The sequence below is a fragment of the Haliotis rufescens genome, unplaced genomic scaffold (assembly GCF_023055435.1).
Source record: "Haliotis rufescens isolate VD_foot unplaced genomic scaffold, xgHalRufe1.0.p SCAF_8, whole genome shotgun sequence".
Taxonomy (NCBI): Eukaryota; Metazoa; Mollusca; class Gastropoda; order Lepetellida; family Haliotidae; genus Haliotis; species Haliotis rufescens.
Window position 1 is genome coordinate 16,319,999 of NW_025964372.1, and position 25,980 is coordinate 16,345,978.

Consider the following 25,980-nt stretch of genomic DNA (forward strand, 5'->3'; position numbering starts at 1 on the left):
TAAATTGATATGTTAAAAGCGATGTTTTCAATGAGCCAATGAAATGTGCCGTTACTAAAGGGCTCAGGAATTAGTGCTTGAAGCGCTATCATGGCGGATAACATGTTCCGATGTAAACTTATTGGGAGTCAGTTCTTATTGTAAAGAGGATTTTCTTCATTCTTTTGCCACAGACATGGAAGACATTGAAGATGAGGGGGATTTAAGCCTAAATGATGACCTGATAGACCAATGTGATGAAATCAGGGTTATTGCTGCAAAGGTGAGCTTAGAGTTTGTTCTGTTTTCGATCAAAACAGAGTATGTGACTTTGACGATCAGTTGATCACCATAGTACAAATGACCAATCGTCAACTCGAGAGACGTTACTTCCCTGGTAATTGCATGGTTAATGTTTGTGTTTTTATATTAACGTCATGACATGACATTATAATGAACTAAAAAGAACCTACACCGTCTAGATACCCTTTAGAATGGATTAAGTTCATCCGAGCTGTGGGGTGTGGTGTTGATCGTGTCAGTGTGATTACACGGTATAACTGGGATTGCCTTTATGTGTAATTGGTCCCCGATGGTGTGGATTTTGTCATCGGTTAATAGTACATGGTAATCACAAGAGCACATTTGCATTGTAATTAATGGCATAAATGATAAATAACTTATGGTGTCAAAGATAGTATAGGGGAGCACATGTCACTAAGACAAGCAACCAGTTTTTGTTAGAATCTGTCAGAAGCGAACATGAGACCATCAGAGTTTTAGCCTGACAGCTAACTGACTGAGCCACGCCCACACTTAAACTTCGTGCAAATGTCTGTGTATTCATGAATGACATGGTAGTTAATAATTCGTTGAGTGATTTTGTGACAGAAAAGTGTTGGAGGGAACACAGTATGGATAATGTTGATCATAGTCAGGAAAAAGGAGTGAAATTGGCAAGTAACGCCACGTGTGTGAGTCAGCTTTTGAATCACTACTGAGCAATGTAACGAGTGAAAGTGGCGGCTTGGGTGGAAGTACCAAGACAGTTTCCTGTAGCCAAAATATTTGACACTAAACCATTTCATTTTGATGGTTTTTGTATGAAGAATATTATAAAAGCATCTGAGAATTGAAAAGCAATTCACAACAAGTGCATATTTTGCATGCTTGGACACTTCCGCTTCCGTCCTTTAAAATGCATGAGAAGTAGGGACAACCCCCTTTGACTCCCAGCACAGTTATTTACCTGTCGTTTTCATTAAAAAAACAGAGCCTACCAAACCTAACTGATTGATTGCAAAAGATGTCCCACGTTAGATAGTGTTTGGAGTGGTGACGTTTGGATGTGTGCATCATCAATAATTATATACCTAACAATCTGCATTCCTGTGCATAAAAATTAAACATAACTGAATTTATAATAGATAATAGATAGACATATTCCCCGAATGATAAATGGTACATGTATCAGCAGACATATTCCCCGATTGATAAATGGTACATGTATTAGCAGACATATTCCCCGATTGATAAATGGTACGTGTATTAGCAGACATATTCCCCGATTGATAAATGGTACATGTATTAGCAGACATATTCCCCGATTGATAAATGGTACATATATTAGCATACATATTCCCTGATTGATAAATGGTACATGTATTAGCAGACATATTCCCCGATTGATAAATGGTACATGTATTAGCAGACATATTCCCCGATTGATAAATGGTACATGTATTAGCAGACATATTCCCCCATTGATAAATGGTAGATGTATTAGCAGACATATTCCCCGATTGATAAATGGTACATGTATTAGCAGACATATTCCTCGATTGATAAATGGTACATGTATTAGCAGACATATTCCCCGATTGATAAATGGTACATGTATTAGCAGACATATTCCCTCATTGATAAATGGTACATATATTAGCATACATATTCCCCGATTGATAAATGGTACATGTATTAGCAGACATATTCCCTGATTGATAAATGGTACATGTATTAGCAGACATATTCCTCGATTGATAAATGGTACATGTATTAGCAGACATATTCCCCTATTGACAAATGGTACATGTATAAACATTTATTTTGTCCCACTAAACCAAACCCACCCACAAAACTTCATGTCACATAAAAGATACATTTGAGCTACACAAAATGTTTTTTTATTTCAACTACAACAGGCTGTTTTAGAAAATATCTCTAAGCCATAAAATATATAAATTTGGGCCTTATGTCATGTATATTGATAAAACATCATATAGTAAATAGAAAAATACTTACTGATTACCTTGAAACGACTTCAGCACTTACCTTCAAGCTTCCTGTTCTAAACTGGGATGTCCAGTGATGTTCCCTTGATCACCAGCCTTCATATCCCAATGATAGAAACTTAACAACTGCTAACACAAAATTATCGGGCGTGCTTGTTATAAAAAGGCCCAGTGATCTGGGATGAAGGTTAGAGCATTCTGGTATAAGGTCGTCATTAGCTGATGGGTGAATATTTGATGAGGGTTTGATGTGGAGGAGAAAAAGTTCACACACACCACGTAGATGCTCAGTTCGGTGCACGGAGGGTATGGGTTGAGATGAGGGAGTGACGGTTGATGCAATATTGCCCTTCATTTTGTTGAAACTCCTCAACATACTAGGTGACTGACCATTTGATAATCTTTGGGTTGGGGGGACACTGGGATATTTTTTTTAAATTGTTTCAGAAAATATTGCCAGCATATAATTTCAGCTCAGGTTTTTTTATCAACATCCAATTTTGTTTGTTTTCTGCATATGCTGGATGTCATGAAAAATATATGTTGTTGAAAAAAGATTTGTTTGGCTGTTTCTGTCAGAGAAATTAATTGTATGTTTTGAACTAGTGATTCACCCTTCCCTTTCACATAGCACCCCTCTCCCTCTCATGCAACAGCCCATCCCTCCGTTGCCACCCGTCCTCCCTCCATGCACAGCACCCCCTCCCTCCATGCAGCACCCCCTCCCTCCATGAAGCACCCCCTCACTCCATGCAGCACCCCATCCCTCCATGCAGCACCCCCTCCCTGCCATGCTGCCTCTCTTTCCTTCCATGTAGCATCCTTCTCCCTTCCATGCAACACCCCATCCCTCCGTTGCCACCCGTCCTCCCTCCATGCAGCACCCCCTCCCTCCATGCAGCACCCCCTCCCTGCCATGCTGCCTCTCTTTCCTTCCATGTAGCACCCTTCTCCCTTCCATGCAACACCCCATCCCTCCGTTGCCACCCGTCCTGCCTCCATGCACAGCACCCCCTCCCTCCATGCAGCACCCCCTCCTTCCATGCAGCACCCCCTCCCTGCCATGCTGCCTCTCTTTCCTTCCATGTAGCACCCTTCTCCCTTCCATGCAACACCCCATCCCTCCGTTGCCACCCGTCCTGCCTCCATGCACAGCACCCCCTCCCTCAATGCAGCACCCCCTCCCTCCATGCAGCACCCCCTCCCTCCATGTAGCACCCTTCTCCCTTCCATGCAACACCCCATCCTTCCATGTAGCACCCTTCTCCCTTCCAGTGATTTGGGGTTAGATTAGGTCCCCAGCAACCTATGCTAGTTGTAAGAGGTGACTAAATAGATGGGGTGGTCCAGCTCAGTGGCTTGGTCATTTGTGTATCATTGTAACCCGATGATGTGGTTTGTCTGGTCCAGACTCAATTATTTATAGGCTGCCGTCCTATAGCTAGAACATTGATGAGTACATTACTGAGTACAACTTTTACCAAACAGAAAATTGTAATGACAATGACATCTAGCTCATATGGGAACTGTGTTGCCACTGTCCATAGATCCACGACCGTCCAGGTACATGTTGTATGAATAATTCATGGACTACGTCCATGGAAGGTTACGGACTATGGAAGGTTACGATCACCTACTCTAGTGAAACATGTCCAGTTCTGGGATTGTATTGTGTGCTGGGAAAATATGTTATTCTCAATGGACACTCTGGATTAATATTTGATTGAGGAATCGGTGGGGTAGCCTAAGTGGGTTCGATTCCTTACATGGATACAATGTAGGAAACCTATTTCTAGGCAGTGATATTGCTGGACTATTGCTGAAACATAAATCTTTCACTCACTCTTGTTTTGTTTGTTTGTTTATTGTTTAACTTCTTGTGTGTCTGACACAGTTGATAGTCACAGACACAACTCTATTGCCGCATGTCTGACACAGTTGATAGTCACAGACACAACTCTATTGCCGGGTGTGTCTGACACAGTTGATAGTCACAGATACAACCCTATTGCCGAGTGTGCCTGCCACAGTTGATAGTCACAGACACAACCCTATTGCCGAGTGTGTCTGCCACAGTTGATCGTCACAGACACAACTCTATTGCCGAGTGTGTCTGCCACAGTTGATAGTCACAGACACAACTCTATTGCCGAGTGTGTCTGCCACAGTTGATAGTCACAGACACAACTCTATTGCCGCATGTCTGACACAGTTGATAGTCACAGACACAACTCTATTGACGAGTGTGTCTGCCACAGTTTATAGTCACAGACACAACCCTATTGCCGAGTGTGTCTGCCACAGTTGATAGTCACAGACACCACTCTATTGCCGAGTGTGTCTGCCACAGTTGATAGTCACAGACACAACCCTATTGCAGAGTGTGTCTGCCACAGTTGATAGTCACAGATACAACTCTATTGCCACATGTCTGACACAGTTGATAGTCACAGACACAACCCTATTGCCGAGTGTGTCTGCCACAGTTGATAGTCACAGACACAACTCTATTGCCGCATGTCTGACACAGTTGATAGTCACAGACACAACTCTATTGCCGCATGTCTGACACAGTTGATAGTCACAGACACAACTCTATTGCCGCATGTCTGCCACAGTTGATAGTCACAGACACAACTCTATTGCCGGGTGTGTCTGCCACAGTTGATAGTCACAGACACAACTCTATTGCCGCATGTCTGACACAGTTGATAGTCACAGACACAACTCTATTGCCGAGTGTGTCTGCCACAGTTGATAGTCACAGACACAACTCTATTGCCGCATGTCTGACACAGTTGATAGTCACAGACACAACTCTATTGCCGCATGTCTGACACAATTGATAGTCACAGACACAACTCTATTGCCGAGTGTGTCTGCCACAGTTGATAGTCACAGACACAACTCTATTGCCGCATGTCTGCCACAGTTGATAGTCACAGACACAACTCTATTGCCGGGTGTGTCTGCCACAGTTGATAGTCACAGGCACAACTCTATTGCCGAGTGTGTCTGCCACAGTTGATAGTCACAGACACAACTCTATTGCAGAGTGTGTCTGCCACAGTTGATAGTCACAGACACAACTCTATTGCCGAGTGTGTCTGACACAGTTGATCGTCACAGACACAACTCTATTGCCGAGTGTGTCTGCCACAGTTGATAGTCACAGACACAACTCTATTGCCGCATGTCTGACACAGTTGATAGTCACAGACACAACCCTATTGCCGAGTGTGTCTGCCACAGTTGATAGTCACAGGCACAACTCTATTGCCGAGTGTGTCTGCCACAGTTGATAGTCACAGACACAACTCTATTGCAGAGTGTGTCTGCCACAGTTGATAGTCACAGACACAACTCTATTGCCGAGTGTGTCTGCCACAGTTGATAGTCACAGACACAACTCTATTGCCGAGTGTGTCTGCCACAGTTGATAGTCACAGACACAACTCTATTGCCGGGTGTGTCTGCCACAGTTGATAGTCACAGACACAACTCTATTGCCGAGTGTGTCTGCCACAGTTGATAGTCACAGACACAACACTATTGCCGGGTGTGTCTGCCACAGTTGATAGTCACAGACACAGCTCTATTGCCGAGTGTGTCTGCCACAGTTGATAGTCACAGACACAACTCTATTGCCGCATGTCTGACACAGTTGATAGTCACAGACACAACTCTATTGCCGAGTGTGTCTGACACAGTTGATAGTCACAGACACAACTCTATTGCCGAGTGTGTCTGCCACAGTTGATAGTCACAGGCACAACTCTATTGCCGGGTGTGTCTGCCACAGTTGATAGTCACAGACACAACCCTATTGCCGAGTGTGTCTGCCAGGCAAAGGGCTGATTGTATAAACCTTCGTATACCCAACTCATATGGATAATTAATTATGTTCGTTAACTGGGGAGACTTAAGGAGCTGTAGCCACACCCTGAGTGAGATGATGGGGTAGATAGTGGATGATGCTGTTCTAGAGAGCTGCGTCGGTAAGTTACTACACCACATCAGTTGATTGTCTGAGACCTTCACATCACTGATTGACTACCCTAGGGTTGCAAGGTAAACAAACCGTTTGTGAGTGTTTTTGAAAAAAAGTGAAAACTCATTTACCATGTGTTTACTGGAGAGAAATGAAAGATAAAATGGGAGGAAGTTTACAACGATTATGATTATTCTTTTACTGTATCTAAAGAGGTAGCTACATTTAGACTTGGTGCCAATTCTTACTACTACTAGTTTAGGATGACATCATTGCACAAGGGTTTAAGAGCATGAAGAGAGAGGAGTTCCATGTTTTTCCTTTAGCATGTTAAGACTTGCCACCCAAACATCTCTATTAGTCCATAAGCATAAAATAGCTAAGATGTGATTATATCATGATTATCACTAAAGTAGTTTGGATATAAAGTTATGAGTTAAAATATTGTAAAGTAATTAAATCTTTCTTGTTTTTATTTCATGTGTTCAACAATATTTTAGTTGGCGAAATTGGGTACCTGGAACTTTCTATTTGGGCCCTACCTGTCAATTAAGAAAATTATATAATAAATTCCAAAAAGACTACCCAGTTGAACCCATGTTCGCCCTGTTTATGTTTCTAGGTTTGTCAGCACCATACCCGTGCTCGTGGGTTTCACCGAAGTGGTAAACGTCTAAGACCTGCATCACTTCGGGCTTTCCTCTCACAATATGCTGACACGCCGTGATATAACTGTAATACTGTTAAAAGCGGTGTTAAACCCAAATCACTCACTCACCCAAACTATGTGCCCTTTTGTTCAAATCAGTCAGTGAAATACAAGTAGCTTCTACAAAGCCATTAGTTATCACATGAATTGGGAAATTTGTAATTGTAATGTGGAATCTTAAGCTGTCATTTGCTACTGACATTGGGCTGAATATCAGGCTTTGAGCAAGTTTAGTTAAGTCTCTGATCATAGGTATATTGATAAATATACTACTCAAAAGAAGTTAAGGACCATCCAATTTTTTCATATTACTACAGTTAATCGGTCATGGCATGACAGATTAAGTATGGTTTAGACCCCGAGGATTCGATGTTTAATAACTAAAATGGTTTGTTAAACCTGGAGGCGCAGAGATTAAGATATTATAGATTAAGTATAGGTTAGACCACGAGGATCCGATGTTCAATCGTTGAAATGGTCAGTTAAACACTGAAGAACGGAGCCATCTCAGTGATTTAACACAAGATCCTTGTGGCCTAACCTATATATACCATGGCCTACATTCATAGCTCCTAAAATGCTTAAAAACATTGTTTTGTTAAAGGTATTTTGAAAGATATTCAGGAACTCTATTCTTAACTGTAAGAACACTGTGTGAGTCTGCCCTGCGTGAAGCACGTGAAATGTGTTCCCCGAGCCTTCCGCAAATGTACCTCGCCCTTTGTCGACTCGGGTTATAAAATGCATGTCCAGGGGCAAGTATACCATTCATTTTCGACCAACTCGAGCACATTTATCAATCACCTAAACAGTACTTGCCCGTTTTGTTGAACGTTAACCTACCAAATCACATGTACATACAATGCATCGAGAAACATAAAACATACTGCATAAAACACATGTTTTGCTGTTCATAAACGGATAAACTGTTATCTCTAATCTGTCTGATGCAAGTAAATATTTGGTTGTTAACTTCATACAATTTCTTCCATGTTGGTGTGGCAGAAGACTACATTCATTAACCTTTGTTGCGGACTTCGCAGGTTCAAATTCCCCTGGCGATGCACGTTTTTCAAGAAATTGTTCTATCATCAAGGTTAATAATAGCGATAAAAGGAGTTAACATAGTGCTATAATCTTTGACGCGACGTTAAACCCCATTTCACCTCACCTTGAATCTTTTGACATAAGGTTTATGACAAGGACTGCTTGAATTTAGTCTTGCTTATTTTTTATCAAAGTTAAGAAAGTGTTAAAAAAGCATTTCTCAGATGTGGCATCAATGTCAATTGATTTTCCAGCCAAACATACAGAGTATCTCATCTCGTTTTGAATAAATAATGACTGCTGAAGATTTGTGTAGCATGACAAGCATGGAGAAAGACATGGCTTGATTGCCAGTATTTTTAATGAAAACATGCTCAGTGAAACATGATACTGTCCTCATGCAATATATACCAATCATTGTGATAATATATTTGGTGGTCAATAGCATGCATTTTTAGATAGTTAGAAGAACTGAATGATATTTCAATGCCTTCAGTCGACCGCCTCCAAGGTCTTGTGGTAGAGCATCTGTCCGGAGAGCGAAGGTCCGGAGTTCGATCCTTGGCTGTGTCATACCAAAAGACGTGAAAAGATGGTCCTTGTTTTACCCTGTCTGGAGCTCGGCATTAAGGGGCTAAAACAAGGCACTGGTCGGCTCGGAGTCAGTATACTATGTCTGAGTGGGGTATTCATGTTAAACTGCGGCATGGTATCACAGTGAGCTAGCACTATAAATTGGCATGAGTCCAGACTAGTACAAGCCGATACACACACACGTGCATGCACGTAACTATATAAATGCAATAATCGCAACGTTAAACCCCATTTCACCTCACCTCACCTATGCCTTCAATTCTGGCTGTAACTATAATGATAGGACTTATAATGATGGTAACAATAAACTTAAAATTGAATACCTATCTCGATAGAAAGGTCACAGTACTATACACAGAAACCGTATATACTTTGTCAAGCTAAAGAAAACATTTTCATCCTCAAATGAATGAACTGGGATGTATTGGTTTAGTGGGGGTGGTCCGTATTGTTAGGTGTACTGGTTTAGTGGGGTATCCATATTGTGAGATGTACTGGTTTAGTGAGGGTTGTTCATATTGTGAGATGTACAAGTTTAGTGAGGGTGGTTCATATTGTAAGATCTATTGGTTTAGTGAGGGTGTCCAAATTGTGAGATGTACTGGTTTAGTGAGGGTGTCCATATTGTGAGATGTACTGGTTTAGTGAGGGTGGTTCATATTGTGAGATGTATTGGTTTAGTGAGGGTGGTTCATATTGTGAGATGTATTGGTTTAGTGAGGGTGTCCATATTGTGAGATGTACTAGTTTAGTGAGGGTGGTTCATATTGTGAGATGTATTGGTTTAGTGAGGGTGTCCATATTGTGAGATGTATTGGTTTAGAGAAGGTTTCCATATTGTGAGATGTACTAGTTTAGTGAGGGTGGTTCATATTGTGAGATGTATTGGTTTAGTGAGGGTGGTTCATATTGTGAGATGTATTGGTTTAGTGAAGGTGTCTATATTGTGAGATGTACTAGTTTAGTGAGGGTTGTTCATATTGTGAGATGTATTGGTTTAGTGAGGGTGTCCATATTGTGAGATGTATTGGTTTAGAGAAGGTTTCCATATTGTGAGATGTACTAGTTTAGTGAGGGTGGTTCATATTGTGAGATGTATTGGTTTAGTGAGGGTGGTTCATATTGTGAGATGTATTTGTTTAGTGAGGGTGTCCATATTGTGAGATGTACTAGTTTAGTGAGGGTGGTTCATATTGTGAGATGTATTGGTTTAGAGAAGGTGTCCATATTGTGAGATGTACTAGTTTAGTGAGGGTGGTTCATATTGTGAGATGTATTGGTTTAGTGAAGGTGTCTATATTGTGAGATGTACTAGTTTGGTGAGGGTTGTTCATATTGTGAGATGTATTGGTTTAGTGAGGGTGTCCATATTGTGAGATGTATTGGTTTAGTGACGGTGTCCATATTGTGAGATGTATTGGTTTAGTGAAGGTGTCCATATTGTGAGATGTATTGGTTTAGTGACGGTGTCCATATTGTGAGATGTATTGGTTTAGTGAAGGTGTCCATATTGTGAGATGTACTAGTTTAGTGAGGGTGGTTCATATTGTGAGATGTACTAGTTTAGTGAGGGTGTCCATATTGTGAGATGTATTGGTTTAGTGAAGGTGTCCATATTGTGAGATGTACTAGTTTAGTGAGGGTGGTTCATATTGTGAGATGTATTGGTTTAGTGAAGGTGTCCATATTGTGAGATGTATTGGTTTAGTGAAGGTGTCCATATTGTGAGATGTATTGGTTTAGTGAGGGTGGTTCATATTGTGAGATGTACTAGTTTAGTGAGGGTGGTTCATATTGTGAGATGTATTGGTTTAGTGAGGGTGTCCATATTGTGAGATGTATTGGTTTAGTGAAGGTGTCCATATTGTGAGATGTACTGGTTTAGTGAGGGTGGTTCATATTGTGAGATGTACTAGTTTAGTGAGGGTGTCCATATTGTGAGATGTACTAGTTTAGTGAGGGTGGTTCATATTGTGAGATGTACTAGTTTAGTGAGGGTGTCCATATTGTGAGATGTATTGGTTTAGTGAAGGTGTCCATATTGTGAGATCTACTGGTTTAGTGAGGGTGGTTCATATTGTGAGATGTACTAGTTTAGTGAGGGTGGTTCATATTGTGAGATGTATTGGTTTAGTGAGGGTGTCCATATTGTGAGATGTATTGGTTTAGTGAAGGTGTCCATATTGTGAGATGTACTGGTTTAGTGAGGATGGTTCATATTGTGAGATGTACTAGTTTAGTGAGGGTGGTTCATATTGTGAGATGTACTGGTTTAGTGAGGGTGTCCATATTGTGAGATGTATTGGTTTAGTGAGGGTGTCCATATTGTGAGATGTACTGGTTTAGTGAGGGTGGTTCATATTGTGAGATGTACTAGTTTAGTGAGGGTGTCCATATTGTGAGATGTATTTGTTTAGTGAAGGTGTCCATATTGTGAGATGTACTGGTTTAGTGAGGGTGGTTCATATTGTGAGATGTACTAGTTTAGTGAGGGTGGTTCGTATTATGAGATGTATTTGTTTAGTGAAGGTGTCCATATTGTGAGATGTACTAGTTTAGTGAGGGTTGTTCATATTGTGAGATGTATTGGTTTAGTGAGGGTGTCCATATTGTGAGATGTACTAGTTTAGTGAGGGTTATTCATATTGTGAGATGTACTCATTTAGTGGGGGGGTTCAAGGTGGGGGTGTAAGCTGCCTGCTTAAACTTAGATTTTCACCAACTACACAAATAAATGATCTTAAAAATAAAATGGTGGTTTTGGGGGGGAGACACGACCTTCTGGAACCCACCCACTCGGATCTGTCAGTGTACTTCACTCAAACACAGAGCCTGTGAAACTGGTATGACAGGGATGCAGGTATTGATTATGACTACGCATTCAGTTGAAAAGTAAACATTCATTATTACACTGTACAGAACAGAAAATAAGAGTGCACAGTGTCAGTGTGACTTGTCATAAAAGATCATACGATGTCAACACAACATGGAAGCACCTGCTAAGTTTTCTATATTCCACTGTGTTGTGTCTGATCTGATCCTCAACTGACGGTGGAGGCACTCAATCAGGGAGCATTCATTATTCACAAGCAAAGTTACGCGGAAACAGCAGATTAATTATGAATGTGGACCTCAGTTGAGGATCTTCTCTCCGATACATATAAACAGTGTGACTTCATTGCGCGGCCTTGTCCTAGCAACTGATTGTGTATTGGGTCGTTTATATACACTCCGTCTCGTAGCGAGAATCTGAGGTGGATTTGGGTAGTGTCAGGTGATTTTCAGTTGGATGAAACGACGATGGTGCTAGAGCTGTTCTATGGGGAAATATGTCAATAAGGTTGGTTGTGTTTGTTCATCATCATTTGTAGTCAGGGATTTATCCATGAATTTTTATTTGATTCCGTGACTCTGATATTGGAATGAATATTCGTTTTATTTCCTATTGAGAAATATTAATATTGATTTTTTTATGACTTTCTTCTGAATATTCATTTCAGGTAAAAGCTAGGTACAATTTTCATTATTGTAGTCACTACGTACTATAGTTTTGATGTACCAGTACAGTAGTGAAAATAGTTGTCAATGGAAGGTGATGGATGCTGATGTGTGACCTGGCCATGATGATACTATGGAGTGCAGAGACTAGCAACCATACAGTAAAGCTGAACCCTGATTATGTGGACAGATTCTCTTAATGGTCAACTGCCTCTGTGGTCTAGTAGATAGGGCGTCCAACCAGGGAGCAGAAGGTGCAGGGTTCGATCCCCGACTGTGTCATACCATGACGTTAAAAGATGGTACTTGTTGTTACCCTGCCTGGTACTTGGCATTAAGTGGATAAAACAAGGACTTGTTGACTCAAAGTCAGTTTACAGTGTCTGACTGGGGTATCCATGTGAACCTGTGGCATGGTATCTCATTGGACGAGTAATGTAAAACTGGCATTTGTCCGGAATAGTACAAACACATGTCCATGTTTGTCGCTTTGTTAGTGTCATAATTTTCTATGCGACATTAACGATCCTATTTCATCTCAACTCACCTCTTGTTGATCTAAGATTTGTTAGATTTGTGATCGGCAGATTATCCAGTCCCCTAGCAGAGAAATCAGGACTTTTTTATAGCCATAGTGAAGGGATATACCACACTATTTGAGCAAACATGGTAAAATTACAGCACAACCTGACTAAAGTCTTGATCTTACCGTGTAGTCTGTGGTCTGAAGAACAAGTCTGGTAAAGTTTCTTTCGGTCTGGTAAGCTTTGCTATTTAACTCCATCAATTAATACTCGATTCTACTAAAAATTATGTCAAGTGACAGGTTTGGGCTAGTTGACACAAAAGTCTTCTTTCAACATTTTGAATGATGATATCATGGACATGAAACTGTTTATCATTCATGATATAGATGTGAATTTTGACAGCAATCCTTGGCTTTTGTTTAATATTTTGATAAATGTAATTGATGAGCTTCGCAATATGATTCAAAAGTTCACTACTGATTCACTATTATTGAAGGATTCCTTTTGGCCGTTATGGGTGCAACAATAAGGAGGGCCACGATGCGATATGTATCACGATACACCAGAATCACAAAGCTTAGGAACAATGAACTGAAAAGTTATATTTTCAAATTTTGAGGAAAAAAATGACATCACGTACATTACACTCACTAATTAGGATGCAGAAATCCTCTCACAACTGTCTCCCAAATATACAGTTTGTATCATGTATTGAGATACACATCTGGATGTATCGTGTATGTATGTCATGTTCAGTCACGCTGTCCTGACCCCCGGCGGGATTCTGAGTCATAATTAGTCCCCAGCAACCTATGCTGCCTCAGTGCTGACTGCTTTTTTAGATAATGCTTGATCACTCACTCATCATGGTTACAGGGGTCGCCATGACTGATGGCCCGTCTGGCTAGTCAAAATTTCACCCCTTCCCCATGTCTGTTTAATTATTTTAATTGGACACTTCTCATGAATCATGTAGTTTTGATGAGAAAATATTTAGGAGGGATGAGGTAATGTTTATGGTTAACTCAAAGATCTATGTCGATCATCCTCTTGGTAGAATGAAAACTGGCTGCCATTTTGTAATGTTGTGTACAACAACATCTTTATCTGCTCATAATTCATCATGAAATGAGGCAAATGGAAGCCAAGATATATTCTCAGAGTGCAGGAAAAAAGGTTTTAGGGGTGAAGAGTTCTAAAATTTTGAGAGCACAGCTAAGTGGCTACGCGACCTCAGGTTCGTCCAATTTGCAGCCTCCACCATTTAGTTGTAGGCCAGTTTGGAGAATGGCCAGTAACTTTTAGGAGGAGCAAGCCCTGCTGGCTACATACAAAAATTGTCATTCCCTCTGTATGTGATGCAGCACTTGGTTGGTATGTATAGTTAATATGCGAACTGTTCCTCAGAACTGGACCGGTCCTGCAAGTGTGTCCTTGGCCCGCCTTGACCAGGTGAAGACCACCGTCTATAACCTGGGCCTTGCTGACCCACGTGACCTCAAGGCTCCATCGGTGTATGATCGTAACCGCAGAAACCAGTTCCTGTCCGAAATCCAGACAGACCCACCATTGTCAACTGTAAACCTACAGAAGAATGCATGGTAAGAAAATACCCTAATACCATTAGTTAATACAGTGAAATAAGTGCATGAACTCATTAACATGATTAAGGACTGAAAATGTAGCCCCGTTAAATACCAGTCTATGTTATTAAGATTTCAGCAAGAGAAAAATCCCTTATTAGCAGGGTATGTAACTCCCAAAAATTTCAGCCAGACCACAGGACTGGCTAGCTGAAATACTTGCCAGCCCTGACCAAAACCTGCCTGCCCACTATAATCATATGTTTCTCAGGATAAGCTAACGGGGTTTCTTTTTGGTTACATTTTATCATTCATCTTTACATGTGAATTAATTTGTTTGATAGGCATTACTTAGAAGATAGCATCATCCTTGTTGTCACACCTACCTATGTTATCCCACTCATGTATGCCCTTGTTGTTACTGTTAATCCTCTACTGTTAATCCTCCACTTGCTATATATATTCTGCACTATGTCCCTCATTCAGTCTTGCTTGACAACGGTATAAGGATCTATACCGAAACGTCGCTTTTTACAGTATTAAAGAAGTTGTTATCCATAAAATTGTGTCTATCATGTGAATTAATGCTTATCATCGGGAAATATTTTGAATATTTTCACACATGAAATATAACCCGACCGTCGGGCAGGGGGATTTGAAAATCTGGCAGCCCGAGTTGAAATCAACCCGTCTCGGACGGTCGGGCAGGCAGGTATTTCGAACACTGTTATTAGGCTAAATAGATAATAGTTTTGGTTCTCAGGCACCACCCGCATCATCATAAAGTTCACTGCATTTTGTTTTTATTTCCATATAAATTTTTATTTTAATAATCCTTAAATATTCCAACTACAACAGTAGTCAAATACTGTATTCCAGTATTTTACTCATCAAGGAATACATTTATATAGGGAGGCCCTTTCCTAAGGTTGATTGTGCACAATTGTTTATTTGGTTACAACAACACCCCCCCAAAACCATTCCCTGAGAACCAATTCTTTTATTTTTTAATGCCTTAAACTCATCTCCCCCAAAACTGATCAATATGTACTTTCTTCAGCTTGTTCAGGAAAGAAACTTGAACTCATGTTCCTGCTGATGAAAAATTGAATGTTCTGTCTTCAGGGGAAGTAACTCATCCATCCCAGAGCTAATCAAACATCATAGCGAGGCCACAAAGACACCAACCAGGAAACGTCCTGCCAGCGCCAAAACAACTGGATGTACTCGGCCCCCTAGTGGCAGGAAGAACCGACCACAGAGTGCCAAAGACTTGCCGCAGACATCACCGGCAAGTGAACCAATAACCATTGCAGGTGAGGAGGTTATGTCTCTCCTCTTTGAGAGTTGAGTTTGGAATGCAAACTGTTCAACAATCGGAATTGCAACCTGTGAAGATCCGGGGTAGAATTGGTCTTCAGCACCCCAATGCTTACCGTATAAGGCGACTATGCTTGTCGTAAGAGGCAACTAACATGATCCGATGTTCAGGCTCAACCATGTCACACATTACCGTATTCGACGTAATAAGCGCCCCTCTTTAATAAGCGCCAACGGCGACATTTGCAAAGATATTGGCTTGTGATCAATCCCGATTAGCACCCCTTCCGATTGATCAATGTACACATTATTCGCGTATAATATGCACTCGTGTGTTATGTGCACCCTTAAGTATGGGCAATTAAATTCTGGCAAAAAACAGTATCTATCTGTTGTACATAAACATTTCAGGTTGTCAGCATAAACCATGAAATTTATCTTTTATTATGTAATGGAAAAAAAGTAAAAAGATGTTATGAAATTATCTAATTTATTGCATATTCAAATGGTAATTATGCAATTATGTGAATCATACTGTGAATTAAGCATGTTCAAGTGCTTAATCCATGGAAAAGTCATTGGAATTTGTCAGGGTAATAGTGTATGGACCCTTTATTGTTTTATAGTGAAAGGGTCCAAGTATGATCCAAACGGGCGCCCCCCACGCGGACCAGGTGTGGGGTCGGCAACCGGGCTTGGATGGGTTGGTCCCCCTGCTGGGCTGCGCATCGACATGGACATGATCAACCCCAACATCGCTGCAGACTCAAACACAACCATTGAGTCAGGTAAGTGTCCCCTGTTGTCATTACTTCAGCTTAAAATGGGGATTTCATGAAATGTCCAGTTACTATGGTTGTAACCTTGGGAATAACCCTTTGTTTATTTCCATTCCTGGAAATGTTATGAGTCTTCAGTGATGGTTTGCTGCTTCCAGAATATGGTCACTATGAGTTCTCTACCAGTGGAGCGCCCCCTGCCCCATGTGTGTCACCGGAACCAGGGGAGGGAACTCTGGATAATATCAGTGATGTTGAGTGAGTACAAAGTTTAAACATTACTCAACAGATCTTTCAACAACTTATGACAAGGCTCTTTCGTGACCTTTCTCATTGGGATGTTTCACATTTTGATACAGGTTCAATGGAAAGTTGTGTAATTACATACATGTATGATTGTCTAACCTTGACCTCCCTATTCCAATGTGAAGGTCATGTACCAGTTCTGTTTGTTGAATATAATTTTAATTCTATAACTTTTCTCTCCCTGTTCCTATGTGAAGTTGAGCAGTGGAGTAGCCTGGTTTTTAAAGCGTTCACTCATCACACGAATACTTGTGTGTTCAATTCCCCACATGAGTACAATGTGTGGAGCTTATTTTTTCCTGGAATTTCTCGCCGTAATATTGCTGAAATAATGCAAAAAGTGGCATAAAACCATACTCACTCACTCCTATGTGAAGGTCCCTTCCTGTGAGAGCCCTGTTCTATCTATTGAATATAATTACACCTCTCAAACCTTGACCTCATTGTCCTTATTCCCATGACCAGGTCGCTACCCTGTGAGAGTCACAAGTCCTACCTGCTCCGGAAGCCGACACCGGAACCCATCCATCTGTCTCTACCTAAAGCTGAGGATGAGGAGGCAGACATGGATGAACTGGACACCGAGCGGTGAGGGGATGCGTGCATGAGAATACCTGTATCTTTGAGCAGGCATGTGTGTGTGTGTGTGTGTGTGTGTGTGTGTGTGTGTGTGTGTGTGTGTGTGTGTGTGCTTTGCTTTTGTCTGTGTCTGTGTGTGTCTCTCGTATATGTGTGCCTGTGTGTATGTATGTGTGAAAGTCTTGTGTGTATCAAGTGTACACCCTGGTATACAGTACACAATGTAGACCTGATGCTCAGGCCAACACTAAGCCAACTGATCATCAAAATTCTGTTACGATTGTTCTCAAAAGTATTCTCATTTGTGCCATAACGATGCTTCCACTCTGAACCTAAATAATGTAAATCAGGTTGAGATTGATTTGGGCTGTCTTGTTACAGTCACAAAGGAATTTGGGGGTAATCTCAGTAAATTGGCAGTCTCCCTGAAATGGGCGAATTTCCTCAGCTCAGTCCAACAGGTATTACATACAAGTACATGATGTGGTTCTCTTAGAGGGCTGAACATAATATTTGTTACATTTATGAGATATTGAGAGCTTTTGAGCACCTCACCTCAAATGTACTGGTGCATTAAAGCCTGTATGCAAGGAGTGTTTTAAAAGCCCATCATCCAATTATGTTTCTTTCATTTTATATGGGCTTCATTAAACAGCTTAACATTCAATCCAATATTTCTTTAGGTATCTCCCTAAGTCAATGCTAATCCTATCTGTGACACATTCATATTGATATTGTGACTTTCCATCTCATTCCCAGGCTGCTCCGGGAGGCTGAGAGTCACACCACCACCATCAACACCACCAACAACACCACCAACAACACCACAAAGTCGAGCCGACTCGTCAAGTACAACCAGCGCTCTGGAATCTCCTACATTGACACGCAGCCTGTGGATAACAGCAACTTGTCACCTCGGGATGAGGAACAGGTCTCTGGGAGACGGAGCCCAAGTCTGTATGACGTGAATGCCCGCACTCTTCCTGTGTCTCCAAGTACGACGTCTCCCATGCAGCACATGAGTCGACTAAACGTGCGAAGTGCAGGCCGGGCCGGAGTGCTCATCAGGGAGGACCGTAACGTCACGGTTGACATCACCCCAAGGAATGCGGGACGTAAAGTGGCAACTCTCTCTGCTGGCAGGCGGGGCATGGCTAAAAAGAAATTTTCGCGTTCTGATTACAGTCATGTAAGAAGTCGGATTAATTCCGGTGTAGATTCGTCTACGATGTTAGTAGAGAAAAAGATGGTGCAGGGTGATATTGTCACTCATGATCATGACACACTTGGCCTTGAACTTGATGTGAGGCCAGTGACACGTAACCACGTCCCAGTTCCGCCTGTTGTTCCCACAGTAACAGTTCGCTATGACGACACTGAAAGTGAAAAAAGCAGCGCACAGGAAACACAGGAAAAAAAGAAAAAGATTCGTAAAGAAATTGATTTAATTACAATGGTGTCTCAAGTCAGTTTGACAGAGAGTGAAGACAACAATGAAGACGACGCGGACGAAAAATCAAGCGTTTTGTCCGTGAACAACACCAATCATTCACATCTACGGAAAAACATCACAAAGTTCCTACATCCACCGTCTAATCCAAAACTATACAGATCTCAAACAGAAAAGAATTACTACGAAGTGGCGATGAGAACCGACCGGGGTAAATCACCAGAGAGGAATTGCAGTGAGGAGAAGGAGAACTTGATCTACAAGACCATAAAGACGTTCGAGTTCGACGACAATATGCCGGTGGAGAAGACCGAACGTAGTATCATCCCAGGAACTCTCATTTCCACCACTAAACCCAGGGAGAAGCTGGCTGTGGCCGTTGACTATCTGGAACAGAAAAGGATGTCCCCCAGGAACAGTGCTGTATCTATCAAGGTGAGGAGTTGCCTCCCTTATTGACCTTCAGGATCTGCTAATAATGGATCTAACTTAACTGGAAGCAACAACTGCCAGTCTAGCTACTGCCAGTAGTCCTGTCATGCTTAGACTGTTTTGCCAACACATGATATAATATTATGATTCTAGCCATGATAAGACTTCAGCCGTTGTGTGCAAGTTCTAAAAACCTAATGCTTCCACAATCTACTGTAAGAGGTATAACACCTACACTCTCATCCAAAGGGTGGTAGGGTAGCCTACTGGTTAAAGCGTACACTGATCATACTGAAGGCCTGGTTCGATTCCACTAAAATCTGTGATACCCTTATCTGATGTTTCCTGCCGTTGCTGAAATTTTGCTAAAATTGGCGTGAAACCATACTCAATCAAGACTGTCTTATTCAGGTTCCTCCCAAAACCAAGGAGCCGGAACCAGAGCCAGAGCCACCTGCCTCCACAAGTCTGGGGTTTGCCTCTCTGTCCCCAGAGGACCTCGAGATCCTTGCTAAGGCTGCAGCCAAGTCTGAAGAAAAGGTACAAACATAAGCTGTTGGAGTTGAGGGCCTACACATAAATGTCAAAACAAGATTCTGTCTGTCAAATGTAATATTTTATAGTATCAGTGTGTGCCTGTTAGGGCTGGGATGGGTAACTCGGGTACTCGGGTTGGGTTGGTACTGAGTAGGACCTGGGTACCCACAGGACTACCCGGACCCGTGGTTGGTCAAGTGATTATATTGTTTAATGGCAAAAATTATCTAGAACTCTATGGTTACACTATAAAGGACAAATGTTCACATTTCTTTCTGACTATGCACACATTCCTTCTGACTTTATGTGTTTGCATAAAGATAAAACGTCTGTCATCTTCAGTGTATTCATGACGAGAGCGGTTTATATATGTATCTAAATACATTTTGACAGTAGTACGGTCAAACGTTTCCCAATCGGATGTTTTGTACTGACTCCTCACCCTATTTCCAGACTCTCCTTACTCTTCTTCCCCTATTTCCTGACATCTGACTTCTCCCCTATTTCCAGACTCTCCTGACTCCTCCCCCTATTTCCAGACTCTCCTGACTCCTCCCCCTATTTCCAGACTCTCCTGACTCTTCTCCCCCTATTTCCTGACATCTGACTTCTCCCCTACTTCCAGATTCTCCTGACTCCTCCCCCTATTTCCAGACTCTCCTGACTCCTCCCCCTATTTCCAGACTCTCCTGACTCTTCTCCCCCTATTTCCTGACATCTGACTTCTCCCCTACTTACAGACTCTCCTGACTCCTCCCCCTGTCTAGAATCCTCCCCCTTTTTCCTGACATCTGACTTCTCCCCTATTTCCTGACATCTGACTCCTCCCCCTCATTCCTGACATCTCCCCCTATTTCCAGACTCTCCTGACTCCTCCCCTATTTCCAGACACTCCTGACTCCTCCCCCTATTTCTTGACATCTCTTGACTCCTCCCCTTTTCCCAGACTCTCCTGACTCCTTCCCCTGTCTACACTCCGCCCCCTAAGAGCTGTCAAATTTTACTGTATAAGACTTCTCAGCGGGCACTATATGCACCTGGGGGCACGGGTGGCCCAGTCGTCTAAGGCATTGCAATTCGTTGTGCAGAGTTATGTCCCTTGGACATGCCAGAAACCTATGATTGTGGGTTCGAATTCTGGTTCGCCCCGATTATGTTTCTAGGTTTGTCAGCACCATGCCCGTGCTTGTGGTTTCACTGAAGTAGTAAACGTCTGAGACCTGCATCACTTCGGGCTTTCCTCTCAATAAACTGACACACCGTGATATAACTGTAATACTGTTAAAAGCGGCGTTAAACCAAACTCACTCACTTACCCAAACTATGTGTCCTTGGCAGACTATTTAGGAAAACTTCATTATTTTACTCAAATTGGTCAGTGAAATACAAGTAACTTCTACGAAGCCATGGAATGATACAATCATAAGGCTAGAAGCAGTCAAGTTTCTATCTTCAAATCACTCGGCAGTGTGAGCATGCAACATCTCGCTATCAAAAACTTGAATCCAAATCCGAAATGAAATAATCTCACAAACTTTCGATGTAAACAGGTGTCATTGGATAAGACATAAAAGTATGCAGCTAAATATGCTAGTGTGTCACTGAGATTTATTTCCGGTAAGATTAAGACATAGTTATGTGGTCATAAAAATGAAAATAATTAATTTCAAATTTGTTTTATTGTAGGATTCATATTTTGTTTGTTTGAATTGCATGTTACATGTTTGGGAATTATTCAAGTGCAAAATTTGATAGAAAAGCATGAAAATTAGTGTATTGGCTGATTATAAAAAAGCAAATTCTGTGACTTTTCTGCAAATCTCTCTGTGATCTCAGAATCACAAAATCTTCCTGGGACTGCACCATTTTTATGATACTGGTGAGGACAGATATCAACACGTTGTTGGAATAGATATCAACACCATAGTTTGTCGGCCCACTGTCATGTGACCAAGTCATGTGACCACTGCATCGTCAAATTAATACCTCCATTGTAGAAATAGAAATATACGATAAAAAAGTCTCAAGTTATTCCTTTATGACTGTTTTTTTAATATGGTCCCTATGTAAATGTGTGATTATTAAAGTTACTACCAGGCCACTACCAGGCCACCCGACCACCTATTACCTGACCCTACTCGGGTACTCACTATTTAGATACATGTATCAAACAATCAGATCATGCGTACACTGAAGTTGACTGAAGCTTTATCTTTATTCAAACATACAAGTCAAAAGGAAAGAGCCTAGTGTAACCACTGAGCTATAGTGAGTTTTTGTCATCAAACAATCTATCACATAACTAACCACCGTTGCGTGTAGTCCTATGGGTACCTGGGTCCTATTCAGGACGCACCCAACCCGGGTACCCGAGTTACCCATCCCAGCCCTCGTGAGTATATACAATTATTACTATTATATGGTTTCTGTGACTGGTTCCAGTTCAACAACATGTTCTTGGCGCCCCCGGCTCCTCAACGTCGTGGGAGGTCAGCCAACACAAAGCGACACAAACCCAAGCGGGAACCCACAGCTGACGAAAATATCATCAAGATACACACAGAGAGCGTCATCTCCCTCAGTGTCAGTAAAACCTTTGAACACTCAGTGTTTAATAATTGACTCGGCCACACAATGTATTTTCGTGTTTTACAGATGGGTCAAGTCTAAAAAAAATGTCAAAACAGAAAATTAATTATGTTTGTATTTTTGTTAAAAGTTTCAAAGAGCTATTGTTATGAAATCAACTTGGCAAAATATTTTCTCTATATTTAACTTCCTACTTTTTTGCAAATTGACCAAGAAAATTTGTAAAACAAGAAGTAAGATTGGGCTGGCACCAATGGGGTGAAATGGGGTTTAATATCACATGCATCCAGTGAGTGAGTGAGTGAGTGAGTCTCTGTGTGTCTCTGTGTGTGTGTGCTACCACTGAGATATCATGCCTCAGTTTAACATGAACACCCCATGCACAGTCCGAGGCGACCAAGTCCTTGTTTTAGCAACTTAATTATGGGCACAAATTTACTTGTACTGAACTCAAACTAGCTGCCACCAGACTAGGATTTATCTAGGATTCCAAACGAAGTGCCCTTGGCAGGCAAATTTGGAAAAGAATGATTATTTTGTGCAAAATTGGAATTTTTTAAAGTCCTCAATTTCTCAAATTCAGGGTATTACAACCATGCATCCAATACAATAATGCCTCTGACTTTGTAGTGGTCCTGTTATCAGTGAAATACAAGTAAAAGTAATACAAATGAAAGTCACTTCTACAAACCATAATAGTAGTTATAACTATCTTAGCATGATTAACATGAATAGGGAAAATCTTCAATTGTTTAACTTATCCTATCTCGCTATGCATTTCTTTGTTCTTCTTTCTATGTGGAAACATGCTTGAACAAAGTGTCCAGCTTCTGAAAACAATTCACTCGAACACATCCCAGCATCACCATGGTTACTACCCAAACAAAAGGGTCACGCACTATAATCCTGTGCATAGCGACCTACACGAGATACCATATGTGTTCGGGTGAAATGTTTTTAGGAGCTGGGAATTTCAAACACATTTCCACATAGGACTGAAATAAGAAGAAGAAAGAAATGCAGAGTGTGAGATAGGATAAGTATCATAAATACACAATTTCTTTTAAAACTACAATTCCAAGTTGGGAATTTGCTGCTGATATGGTGTTAAATATTGGTCTCTGATCAGGACCAGATACGTCCATGCCCAAAAAACCCCAGTGAGGATAAGCTACGGATAGTTGTTGAAATTATTCATAAATTAATCATTGTCAGGTCATTGACAGGTGATAAATAGTTTGAAATACAGGCAATCAGTTTAATTACTTCTTTGAGATACCCTGTCATTCTTCTGAAATCTTTTTGAAAGGCAGGTTGTGATTGGTCACCAGGAACACCAGCCTGACCAGTCAGTGGGGTTGTTACTAAAGTGACCCATGTTGCTCAGTTTGTGTGTTGTATGAAGACCAGCTGCTTGATTCTACAGATGCAGACAGATGCGGAGGATAACTCGATGCTCCGACCCACCTCCTGTCTCGTCACTTCGGACAGGAAACTGTGAGTCTCACAATCATTCATTGTTTTTTGCCTTATTTTTGAAATCCTTGACAATTGCAAACCACCCTTCACATAAAAATATGCATCTAATTGAAGGTTAAGAAAACTAATTTATCTCTAAATGCTGTCAGTCTTGGTAATGGTACCAGATTTGTCCTTGTTAGTTTTGTTCTGACCCTTTTGCTTCCTCTCCCTATTTCCAGACCCTCCTGACTCCTCACCCTGTTTCCAGACCCTCCTGACTCCTCACCCTATTTCCAGACCCTCATAACTCCTCCCCCTATTTCTAGACCCTCCTGACTCCTCCCCCTATGTCAGACCTTCTTGACTCCTCACCCTATTTCCAGACCCTCCTGACCCCTCCTCCAATTTCCAGACCCTCCTGACTCCCATGTCCAGACTCTCCCCCTATTTCCAGACCCTCCTGACTCCTCCTCCAATTTCCAGACCCTCCTGACTCCCATGTCCAGACTCTCCCCCTATTTCCAGACCCTCCTGACTCCTCACCCTATTTCCAGACCCTCCTGACTCCTCACCCTATTTCCAGACCCTCCTGACTCCTCCCCTATTTCCAGACCCTCATAACTCCTCCCCCTATTTCCAGACCCTCCTGACTCCTCCCCCTATTTCCAGACCCTATGTCAGACCTTGACTCCTCCTCCTATCTCCAGACCCTCCTGACTCCTCCCCCTATTTCAAGACACTCCTTACCCCTCCCCGATTCCAGACTCTTTTGACTCCTCCTCTTTATACAGACCCTTCTGACTGCACCCCCAAGACAGACCCTCCTGACCCCTCCTCACCCCTCCCACTGCCACCTCCCCCCACACATACCCTCTGACTCAACAACCACCACCCTGATCCTGTGTTAATATTGCAGCAATGCTGACACTCGCAGGATCCAGTCTGCTGCTACAGCAGAGAGAGGTCCTCGCTCCAGTAAAAGTAAGTGTTGACTGGTATAATCACCACGATAAACAGAAAACATGTTGGAATTACCTGCCTCTGTTAATTGGTCAGCCCATAATCTGAAATATATTAAAAGTGTCAGAATGACCTTTGTCCGACCAATCAGAGCGTCACTTGCTATATCATGAAACTGACAGTCGGAATGTGTTTATAACACCTCAAAAAGGTTAATACGGGGTATTCCAAATGACAGATACAGGATATACGACTGATTCCGTCAAAATCATCGTTCATCTCTCGCGTCAGTGGGATCAACATTTAAGCGGAAGAGACTTTGCATAGCCCATGGGAAATACTGCCATACAATCTGAGGAAATACTGCCATACAATCTGATTGGCTAGTGTCTACTTCTTCTTAGTCATTTTATTCGTCGCGAAAGGTCGTTCTGGTGTGACCTGTAATGGATGCCCTCAGATTTTTGTAAGGATGTAGCAAAAACTAAGATCTGATTTTAATGAGATTCGACAGGAAACTGGTCACAAATGGTTTCACTTTTTTTATTACAGGGCTGAGTTGCTAATTTATGAAACTTGGCCATGATGAATAAATGCATGAAACGTGCAGTATACCGGTACATGGAAAATATTTGCCCGCTCCTTAAATAATCAGAAGTTTAAATGTAAGATAAGATAAAAGGTCCTGGCTCACTTATAACCTATGCTGTAACTTTCTGTCTGTTACAGAGCAGTCGCCAAATACTGGCTCACCAACTTCATGCTGTAACTTCCTGTCTGTTACAGAACGGTACGCCAACTACTGGCTCACCAACCCCATGCTGTAACGTCCTGTCTGTTACAGAGCGGTATGCCAACTACTGCCTCACCAACCCCATGCTGTAACTTTCTGTCTGTTACAGAGCGGTACGCCATCTACTGGCTCACCAACCCCATGCTGTAACTTTCTGTCTGTTACAGAGCGGTACGCCAACTACTGGCTCACCAACCCCATGCTGTAACTTTCTGTCTGTTACAGAGCGGTACGCCAACTACTGGCTCACCAACTCCATGCTGTAACATCCTGTCTGTTACAGAGTGGTACGCCAACTACTGGCTCACCAACTCCATGCTGTAACGTCCTGTCTGTTACAGAGTGGTACGCCAACTACTACCTCACCAACTCCATGCTATAACTTCCTGTCTGTTACAGAGCGGTACGCTAACTACTGGCTCACCAAATCCATGCTGTAACTTCCTGTCTGTTACAGAGCGGTACGCCAACTACTGGCTCACCAACTCCATGCTGTAACGTCCTGTCTGTTACAGAGCGGTACGCCAACTACTGGCTCACCAACTCCATGCTGTA

General features: G+C 41.9%; 1 protein-coding gene across 2 annotated transcripts in view; it reads left to right on the forward strand.

Moving 5' to 3' along the window:
* The first annotated feature begins 53 nt into the window (after nt 1-53).
* LOC124144803 overlaps nt 54-25,980 on the forward strand; it is a 34,394-nt gene continuing 8,467 nt past the window's right edge. Inside the window, exons 1-11 of one of the 2 annotated variants that reach the window (XM_046514370.2) lie at nt 54-262; nt 14,044-14,237; nt 15,345-15,535; nt 16,166-16,327; nt 16,477-16,576; nt 17,090-17,212; nt 17,963-19,088; nt 19,497-19,625; nt 22,065-22,205; nt 23,638-23,708; nt 24,589-24,653. In XM_046514370.2, the coding sequence (XP_046370326.2) occupies nt 176-262; nt 14,044-14,237; nt 15,345-15,535; nt 16,166-16,327; nt 16,477-16,576; nt 17,090-17,212; nt 17,963-19,088; nt 19,497-19,625; nt 22,065-22,205; nt 23,638-23,708; nt 24,589-24,653 (2,389 nt within the window). In that variant the 5' untranslated portion in view covers nt 54-175. Of the gene's footprint in view, nt 263-11,509; nt 11,952-14,043; nt 14,238-15,344; nt 15,536-16,165; nt 16,328-16,476; nt 16,577-17,089; nt 17,213-17,962; nt 19,089-19,496; nt 19,626-22,064; nt 22,206-23,637; nt 23,709-24,588; nt 24,654-25,980 lie in introns of those variants that run through there. The other variant, XM_046514371.2, reaches the window with a different exon arrangement.